At 56.2% G+C, this 9,928-nt stretch overlaps 1 protein-coding gene across 1 annotated transcript in view; it reads right to left on the reverse strand.

The window, feature by feature from the left end:
- Positions 1–9,643, reverse strand: part of LOC103807543 (kinesin-like protein KIF21B) — a gene marked incomplete at its 5' end in the record, with an annotated part of 14,165 nt that extends 4,522 nt beyond the window's left edge. The window contains 14 exons of the mRNA XM_009080276.1: positions 437–617; positions 946–1,082; positions 3,196–3,234; positions 3,871–3,984; positions 4,113–4,187; positions 4,638–4,843; positions 5,284–5,341; positions 5,644–5,704; positions 6,372–6,537; positions 6,653–6,754; positions 7,511–7,705; positions 7,803–7,950; positions 8,361–8,590; positions 9,575–9,643. Coding sequence (XP_009078524.1) covers positions 437–617; positions 946–1,082; positions 3,196–3,234; positions 3,871–3,984; positions 4,113–4,187; positions 4,638–4,843; positions 5,284–5,341; positions 5,644–5,704; positions 6,372–6,537; positions 6,653–6,754; positions 7,511–7,705; positions 7,803–7,950; positions 8,361–8,590; positions 9,575–9,643 — 1,781 coding nt within the window. The remainder of the gene's footprint in view (positions 1–436; positions 618–945; positions 1,083–3,195; positions 3,235–3,870; positions 3,985–4,112; positions 4,188–4,637; positions 4,844–5,283; positions 5,342–5,643; positions 5,705–6,371; positions 6,538–6,652; positions 6,755–7,510; positions 7,706–7,802; positions 7,951–8,360; positions 8,591–9,574) is intronic.
- Positions 9,644–9,928: the final 285 nt, after the last annotated feature.

Here is a 9,928-nt window from a genome sequence, read left to right on the forward strand (position 1 = left end):
AGCTACAGCCTGTTCCATGCTCCTTTCTGGTCCTCAAATGCCTGACAGAGACCTGAGTTTCCCACTGGAGAGCCTGTGATTTACCCAGCCATGATACTGTTGAGGCTGTGCTTCCCCTCTGGAGCTGCCAGCTCTCCTGGCCACCCCCAGAGTAGCTGCAGAATCTCTTCAGATCTCCTGACCCTGAGTCTTCACTGCAGGAGTTCCTCATGGGTCCCTTCGCCCCAAACTCTCTCCCAACCTCCCTGTACCCTAAGAAAGCAGCACTGCAAACTAGCATTAAAGGAGCTGGTACTTGGCCCTGCCCCTAAGAAAGCAGCACTGCAAACTGGCATTAAAGGAGCTGGTACTTGGCCCTGTCCCCAGCCCTAGTAGGTCCTGGGACTGGCTTCTGCAAAGCCAGAGATGCCCAGAGTGTGCCAAAGCTGCCACGTACGTGAGAGTGCGGATGCACCGGGCTGAGTCGCGGATGTCCCACACTTTGATGTACGATGTGGACACGGTGAACACCAGTCCTGTGTGGCTGCAGTACTTGATCGAAACCACATTGTTTGGGTGACCCTTGAGGGAAGCAATTTCTTGGCCCGTCACTAGGTTCCACATTTTGCAGCTCCGGTCTGTGGGAGGAAGAACATGCCCAAAAGTGTCAGGGGGGGAAACTCCTCCGAGGGCACAGTGGCCTGGGGGCAATATCACTTCTGAGGAAAGTGTCAGGGGGGGAAACTCCTCCAAGGGCACGGTGGCCTGGGGGCAATATCACTTCTGAGCATCTCCCCCCATCCACAGGGCCTGAGGAAAGGAGCTAGTCAGCCCCAGCACCAGGGCAGGGCTGGGCAAGGCTGAATGCTGAGGACAGGAACCATTCCCATAGTGCTCAGCACTTCCCACATTGCCAATGTCAACCTGCTCCCACAGCACTGGCATCCCCCTCTGCCCATTGCACACCTTTGGACCCAGTGAAGAGCAGCTCATCAGTGGCATCCAGGCAGAGCACAGGCTTGGTGTGTCCCTCCGCCACCGAGACACACTGCAGCGGTGCTGTCCGGGCATTCTTGGTGCCACCCACTGGGTTAATGATGCCCCTTCATGGGAGAGAGAGAACAGGCATGGTGGGAGGGTGGAGAGGCACTGTGCCACAGTCCCAGGGCATGGGAGAGCATGAGCTTCCCCACACCAAGCATCTTCCATTGCCCAGCAGTAAGATGGGCCCCTCCAACTGGCATGTCTGAGCCGAGGTCTTTGTGGAAACCTTGGGAATCTCCCTACAGGCAGCCCCTGCCTACCTCTGCCCCAGCAATACAGGCTGGGAAAGGGGAGGCTGCCAGAGCCCTCTGCTTTCCCCCCATACCTCTCATGTCTGGCCAGCACAGACCCAGGACAAGTCAGGAGAACCAGCTCATCAGCCCTCACATCCATTTTGGGACAAACTGTGCCTTCTCCAGACTGGAGCTCTTCTGGGATAAATGTTTCAGGGCACCAATGTCAGCACCCTAGTCCCTTGGAGGCCATCAGCCTGTGGCTGGTGACATTTGGAGACAGGGCTCTGCTCCCTTACGCAGACCACAAGGCTGACAAAGGGGAGCACTAGCACCCCACATCCTTGCCACAATGACACCCTGGCCACACCACTGGTTCTGGGCAGGACGGGACCTACCCCTGCCAAACCTGCCTCCAAGGGACACTGCTGCCTGTCCTAGGGGACACAGCATCTGCGAATCCCCTCCACTTCAGCCGTGCTCAGGGTGCTGAGGACCACCAGCCTGACTTCCATGTGTGAATCCTGGGGACTCTGGTGTGCCTGGCCACCTGGCACGGTCACTCATGGCCATGGGACTCCAGGCTGGACTAGTTTCTTCTTACAAACAGGAAAACTGAGGCACGGGGCTGGAGAAGGGCAGTCCAGAGGCCATGCAAGGTTTGCATTAGTCATGAGGACAAGCACAGGGTCATTAATTTGGGTTTGGAAATGGCATGCACATGATCATCCTTCCTCAGCTCTGCACTTACCAATAGCCCTCCCCTGACCCCTAGTGATTCCACCAGTCTCAAAGTGACACTGAGTCCAAGGGGAGATCCCATCTCTCCTGCGTGAAAGGTTTTCCATGGACTTTGTATGGTTGCCTACCTGTAAACTGTCCAAGGTGATGTTGCCCAGACTGGTCTGGTGTCACCCCCCCCAGTGACTGGGAGCCTGCTGGAGCTCAGGGCATGGGCACCTGGGTGCTAGAGGGCGGATCATAGAATCATGGAATGGTTTGGGCTGGAAGGGACCTCAGCTGTCACCTCATTCCCCCCACCCGCCGGCAGGGACACCTTCCATCAGACCAGTTTGCTCCAAGCCCTGTCCAACTTGGCCTTGCACCCTTTGGAGGAATGGAGCAGCCACAGCTTCTCTGGGTAACCTGGGCCAGTGCCTCAGCACCCTCACAGGGAAGAATTTCTTCCTGATATCTAATGTAAATTCCTCCTCTTTCAGTTTAAAACTGTTTCACCTTGTCCTGTCACTATCTGCCCCTATAAACACTTATTCTCCCTCTTTTTCATAAGCCCCTTTAGGCACTGGAAGGCCGCAATGAGGCTGATGTTCCTAAATGATGGGGAAAGGGTGGCCCTTGTGTTGGAAAACCTCCATAGGCAGGTGGGTGCAGTGGGAGAAGCCCAGGAGCACCTGAACTCCAAGGCTAAGCTGTCTTGGTTTCTTTGGGAAAGAGATCCATCTCCAACTCAGCATCAGGGAAGCACAACCAGGTATGGGAGCACCTGGAGCTATTTGCCTGGGAGAAGCTTGCACGAAGGACACACTGGGAGGACCCAGGGTCATTTGCTCCCTTACCCAGCATCCCCCCATCCTGCTGGAGAGCTGGGATATAGGGCGGGACATGGCGGACTCATGCTGACAAGAACCCATCAGAGACGGAGGAGAACATGCTACCACCTCAAACCAGCCAGTGCCCATGGATGAGCCCAGCGTGTCACTTACAAAGGCTAATCCAAGCAGGAACAGTTCGAACTCATAACCAAGGGGACAGCATCAGACACTGGAGGTGGCATGCCAGGAGGGGATGGACATGCAAGCCAGGAGGTGGGGAGAGCAGCAAGGTGCAGCTGGAGCATGCGGGGACAGGGAGAGCAGGCACCTGAATCAAAGAGAAGGAGGAGCAGAGGAAGGGATAATAAATAGAAAGTTGTCTATACCTCAGCACCTCCGAGACAGAGGAATCGCTGTCATCAGACCTAGGGGCAGAAAATTAGCAGGATTACGGGAGAGAAAACCCAGACTAGAGGAGGCAGCAGAGGAGTCAGAGGTGGAGGATTGTTATTGCATCCAAGCCAGTGTAGGACAGAGAGGAGGGGGGGAGAGAGGGAGAAAGAGAAGCACACGTGGAGAACCAGGGCAGAGCAGAGGAGCAGGAGGGCATGTGAGGATCAGACAGCAGGTCTCCATCAGGGATTGCCAGTGCTGCTAGCAATGTCCGAGCTGAGGGCAGCACCTGACCTCCTGCTGGGGAAGACTGGAGCAGTGTTTGTGGGAGGATGACAGTCCATCAGCTTCCCACATCCCCTCACCCCATCCTGCTCCATCACCTTTCCAGGGGTCCAAGTCTGACAGTGCCCTGCCTCCAGGCAGAGGCCAGGACTGTGAAGTCAGAGGGGGCACAGCAGGCAGGCCAGGCAGAGTCCAGCATAGCACTGGTACAGCAGCTGCTCCCTCACAGAGAGAAGCAGGGAGGGAAAGCGGTGACAGGACACTGGCTGGAGCCAACCCAAGTCCTGGTGTTCCTCCATGTCCCCGAATGACCCAGTACATGCCGTGTGCTGTCACTCTGTGTCCCCCTCACTCAGACACTCCCATCCCACCAGTACACTTACTTATCCAAGGCAGACCCTTGGCTCTGGGTGCTCGTGAGACGGGAGAAGACATTGCGGTCGTTGCGCGGACGGGTGGGTGGGGATGAGGGCGGTGTGAAGCCAACGTCTGGAGGCCTGAGCCAGGAAGGATCAGAGGGACACGACTCAGGAGCTGCTCACCTGGCACCTGCCATAATCCTTCCCTGCTCGTCTGGGCCACCCAGCCTCCCTGCACCTGTTGTCACCATTTCGTGCAAGCTCACCTGGTAGGTTGCCCACGGTCATAGGATTTCCGCCTGGTCAAGGGTGAAGTGTCGGAGCCCCGAGACTGCCTGGGACTGAAGCAAGTGAACAGAGCAAGAGTGGGTACCTGCCCCCATACTGGGATCCCTCCACACTCAACACCCATGTCCTCCTCCAGCACAGCAAATGAGAAATTGGGCTACCCTGGACTCATGATCACAAGGTCAGAGGATGCTTCAAATCAGCCCAGGAGTGTGGAGGCTTTTAGCAACCCAAGAAGCCTTCAAGAAACCTGATAACCCAGAGCAGGGAGTCAGGGACCCTTGCCCTGCTTCTTTGTCCTCCTGAAGTAGTCTCCTCTCCATCTGCAGAGGATACTAACATACTCCTAGACACTCTCCAAGTCTCTATGGAGAAATCCTCCACTGCTTTCTGCAGTCAAGCCTGGATAGATGCAGTGATACCTCACTCCTCCACACCTCCACAGCCTGGGTACAGCTTCCCACAGCCTCCCAGTGCCCAGAGACCCATTACCCCGTGCTCACAAGGTGCTTCCTCGCGTGGGCAGGCTGACGGTGCGTGACACCTTCTCCTTGTAGTAGGGGTCTCGGATGGAGAAGCTGATTCCATCCTCTTTGATCTCCATGAGAGAAGCCAAGGACTTGGTGATGTTCTTGGTGGAGACATCCAGCGTGGGTCCCAGACATTCAGCTGACACTGCCTTCATCTGCCCTGAGAGCTTGGGCTCTCCCTAGAGCAGGACAGAGGGCTCAGGAGCAGACAGCACTGTGGGGTGGAAGAGCTCCTGCTCTCTGGCCACAGTAGGCTGAGTTCTCCCATGTCACACTGGGATGCCCATCACAGCCAGCTCTCCGTGCTCAGAGCAAACAGCCTGTACAGAACAACCACTGCTTCCCTCCACCTTTGCTCTGCACAGGGACCTGCCTGGTGCCACTCAGACCCGAAGGGTCTTGGATGATGTGGTGAGTGTTTCCTAAGTCTCTGGTGCCTCAGGACGATAGTACCAGTACACCCTGGTTCCCCCCCCCCAGAGACTAGCCATACTGCCTTATCCCAAGCCTGGTTCCCCAAGGGTCAGCCAGGAAAAGCAGAGGCCTGGAGCAGTGCTGAACATCCCTCCATCTGTCCTCCCAATCCCTGTGACAAGGCCACACAAAAAGGCCAACTAACCTTGAACTTGAAGTCATCCTGACTTGCTGAGCCCTTCATGGTGAAAGACTGGGAGATACTGCAAGGAGAAGGGAGAAAAGATGGATCTTCAATGACAAACCCCTTCAAAAAGCCAGTGCCATTGGCCCACCAGACTCCTTGGATCATCCCCTGCTCCCCAGCACCCTGTCTCCAAGAGAAAGTCTTTACTCTCTGATGGTGTCCAACAGACATCTCTGTTCCCACACCAAGAGCTGGGCACCACAGGAAAGCTCAGGTGGAGCTTTGTTCACCCATGTCCACCTGTGAGGTCCCAAAAGTGGTGCCAGGTATCCTGCCCCAGCCACTGCCACGTCAGGCAGAGCCAGGCTGGGTGCTCACCTCCCATCTGAAGCCAAGCTGAACTCTGAGACTTCCTCATCTGTGCTGGTGTAGCCGTTCTCTGTGTGTGTGAGAGAGACAGTGCATCAGCGGCACAGAGGGGACTCCATTGTCCCCAGCCCCATTTGAACCACATGGCAGTGGGGGCAGCCCAGGTTGCTTTGCAGGGGTGACCCAGTCCTTATCCCTTTTGTCTGATGGCCAGGGCACATGTCCCCACCCAGCATCACCCTGGGACAAGGTCTCAGCCACGGCACCTCCAGGTGCTTCCCGGGAGCCCAGCACGAGTGGGCACCTGTTGGGAGAATTTCTGATTGCTAACGGACGTGTGAGCAATCCAGCCTTGCTAGCAGGGCCTGAGCAAGCTGCGAGCTAAGCTGTTCAAGGACACTGCTGCAGCTGGAATGAGAGAAAGGAGGTAGCAAGAGAAGCAGCTCCTGGCTGTGGGATGCAGGAGCTGGTTAGAGGTGGAGAACAATGATTGGGGCATTTTATGATTGATATGTAAACAACCAATTATGTTGTGTGTAAGGTGGGCTAGTAACAGTAGTTAACCAATGATAAGTGGGCGCTTATAATAGGTGTTGTCGTGGTTTAACCAACAATCATAACCGTATCGGTATGTGTTGTGTCATGGCAGCTGAACTCCGACTGGAGGGTCCCTCAACAGGCACTTCACCCCACAGACAGCACACCTGGCTTGAGGATATGTCTGCCCCGGGTCCCACCTTGCTGGACATTGTGGATCAGTGCCTGCAGCTCAGGGTGCGACTCAGCCTTCTCCCGCAGAGCGTCCAGGATGGCATGGTTCTGTGAGGAGCCAGCCGCATCCGTCTGCCGCAGGCGCCCCTCCAGCAGGCGGATCTGGGCTTCCTTCTGGGCCACCTGCAGCCCCTGGGGAAGGATTGCCATGCTCAGGCAGATGCCATGGGACTCTGCCACTGGGTCCCCATCCTGTCACCCTGGGAGAAATCCCATCACGCATCCACACCCCAGCCTGGCCCTGCACCTTGTCAATGGAGGCCTTCAGGAAGTTGTCCAGCAGCAATCGGGCTTCGGCCAAGGAGCAGGAGCTGATCACCACTGAAGTGTCCGTGGAGTCCAGCTCCTCCTGAAATGTGGAGGGACAGGTGCTGGATGCAGCAGGGGAGCTTTGCCACTGGATGCAGGATGGGTGGAAGGGGCTCCATGGCCAGCACAGCACCTCCATCACCCTGCCAGCACTGCCCAGTCCAATGCTCACCCTCCCCAGCCTGCCCAGTGGCTACTGGGGCTGGACAATGGAATATGAAGTGCTTCTGCACTGCTACAGAAATTCTGGTGTCAACACTTAATTAGACACTGAACAGACACCAGGCTCACCACAGCCCAACCCCTAATGTGAATTAACAATAGCCCTTCTTCCCCGCCAAATGAGGTGACAGCTGGGGGACAAGCCAGAGACAGCACACAGCCTCCGGCCCGGGCTGCAGGCACTGAGGAGAGTCTGCACAGTGCCCACAACTGCTCACAAACCCTGGAGGGTTTCTGCTGGGAAAAAGCCAGACCTCCCAGGATGTTTCTGGCAGATGAAGCTCCCGTGGGGACAAGAGAGCACCGGCTCCACGGGCAGGATGGGGGCAGCAGCTTCCTTACACTCCCAGGACAATGGGATGCCAGCAGCCTGTCCATAGACATGCAAGGACCCGGCAGCACACCTCTCTGCACTTAACACCTAGCGAGAAGTGACTGTGCTGATGCAGCCCCACTGAATGTGATATGACTCAGAAGACTCCAGGTCACACAGCTGGCTGTGTCCAGCGATGTCCTCATCACTGAGGGATGCCCTCACTCCCTCCTGCCAGCTGGGCCTAGTCCTGCTGCTCACCTTGGTCTCCTCGATCTGCATGATGGTGGCCTGGCAGTCGGAAATGCTGTCGTTGATATAGTCGATGTTGGCTCCTAGCACCTCAATCTCCTCATTCAGCTCCTGCAGCCCCTTTTGCTCCTTAGGACTCTCTGCCTGCAGCTTTGCTCGCTTGCCCAGCAATGCCTCCTGCAGCAGTGACAGCTCCTCGCGTTTCTGGGGGAAAAGGGAGGGGGATTGGCACTGTCCACACAGCTGTGCCCCTGCACCCCGCCCACCACCCAGCCCTCTCCAACCCCAGCACCACAGTCACCTTGATGAGTCGCTCCATGTCTGCCTCCAGGTTGACAATGGTCATCCTCTGCATGACAATGTCGAAGATACGCCGTTCCAGTGACTGCCACTTGAGTCGAGCAGTTTTGCTGAAGGTCTGGCTCATCCCCTTCTTGGGGAACTTCTTCCTACAGCCAGAGGGTAGAAGAGGAACATGGGGAGCTTTCCACACCATGCTGGAGAGCTAGGCTTGCCCCTGGAGGATGCCTAGGCTCTGGCTGGCCAGGAGCAAAAGGAGACATCTGCATTGTCTCTGGATTGCTCAGCTTTTCCATTGCCCCTTAGCAATAAGGGACAAGAGATGAACCCAACAGGGATTGTGCTACGGCATTTAATCCTCGTGGAAGGCCAGCTCTGGGCTCAAGCCCAGCTGTCAGTCAGTTACACTCTGCCAGCACAGCCTGCTGCTGGGTCGCTGATTTAATATGGGCCGAACGCACACTAACAAGTCATGCCCCAACCTCTGCCACAGCCAAAAGCCAGGCACAGGGGTCCCTGGGATGTCTCACCCCTCCACCCACCCAGCCCCTGCCCTGACCTGGCAGGCCGAGCCCCATTCATGGAGGACGAGGGGTCTCCCAGGAAGTTGTTGATTTTCTTGTTCCACTGGCGCACGATGCTGGACACAGAGCGAGTGCCAGATTCGGGCTCGGAGGAGGTGGTGCTGGCTGAGACCTCTGCACCTGAGTCCAGCATGGGTGGCTTCTGGCTCATCCTGCCTGCCACCCGGTCAGACATGGGCTTGGCCAGACGGCGCAGCGCTGACACCTGCCCAGAGGAGAGGGTGTCAGCTGGGCATCACCACCCAGCCCAAACCTGTTCTCCACAGGACCAGGAGCGGCAGCTCTGGAGACCCAAAGCCCAGGGACGTTTGTGCCTCATGATTTCCCCCTCTTCCCTCATAACCCACCCTGTAAGAGACAAAAAAAAATGAACTGTTTTGTCTTGACAATGTACCCAAATGCAGTGTACCCATTTATGGTCTCCAACACAACGATTCTCAGACCTTGCAGTGCCAGAGAATCGCTGGCCTGGGACATGCAGATATGGAGTAGACACAACAGCTGTCTCTTGTGAGGAGTTCGGTATGTGAGAACTCCCGGCACTATGACTCCCACTTGGTCAAAAAATTGCCTGTCCACCGCCACAAAAGGACCCTGATAGGGACTGAATATCAAGGCCTATGGTGGGGCAAGTGCCATCACCTGGTCTACAAACTGCTGCAAGGAAGCTGTAAAGGGGAATGGCCCCATAAGCACAAAAGCGGAGAGCTGACACCCCCCAGGTGAGAGATCTCCCCCCACCAAAGAAGACGGATCACTGGGACGCCGCTGGATCCATAGTGGTGACTGTCCTTGGCTTTTTATAACATTCTTTGTATATTTCCTTCTTTCCCCTTTTCTATCTCTCTCTCCGATTCTAATAAAGTGAGTTATAGTTTTAGCTACCAACATCTGACTTTGTTTGTGTCTTCATCTCGCTCTGGGTATATTCAGTTCTAAAACCCCTCTGCTTTTACAGACTGGGACACAACCCCACCACTGGGCTCTGCTACCTGGGATGGGGAATTCCATTGCTGCCTACAACCATCTCCCACCTGGTTCCAGAGCCACAAAGCCCCTCCCACTCTTTTGGGAACACCACTCCCAGAGCTGGCCCTGCCTGAAGTCTCTGGGGTGTCTTTGAGCTGAGCACTGAGGCCCAGACCTCCATGGGGGCTGGGGGGGCTATGTGGAGCACAGCTTTTCTCACCTCCTGTGTTTTCCTCCGTAGCACTATTTCCTGCTGCCGTTTCTGAGACTCCAGAGCCCGGATCTGAAACTGCATGGGAGAGAAAGAGAGACACCCCTGGGGTCCTGACCAGATGCCCCAGTGATGGCTGCAGTCCCAGGACTCCCTTTGGCACAAACAGTCTCACTCTGAATTCTAACAGCAAGCAGGTTCCCAGACTCGAGGCTGGCTCTGATGGCACATTGTCCCCTATGCATGGCAGGGAGCCCACAGCATCCCCCACAACCACACCAGGAGCTGCAGGAAGCCTTCAGGTGTCATTCAGCCAGACATGCTCTGCTGGGGCTGTGCAGACCCCAGTGAGGCCATGGGTGC

Source organism: Acanthisitta chloris, unplaced genomic scaffold (assembly GCF_000695815.1).
Source record: "Acanthisitta chloris isolate BGI_N310 unplaced genomic scaffold, ASM69581v1 scaffold19598, whole genome shotgun sequence".
In the NCBI taxonomy this organism is placed as follows: Eukaryota; Metazoa; Chordata; class Aves; order Passeriformes; family Acanthisittidae; genus Acanthisitta; species Acanthisitta chloris.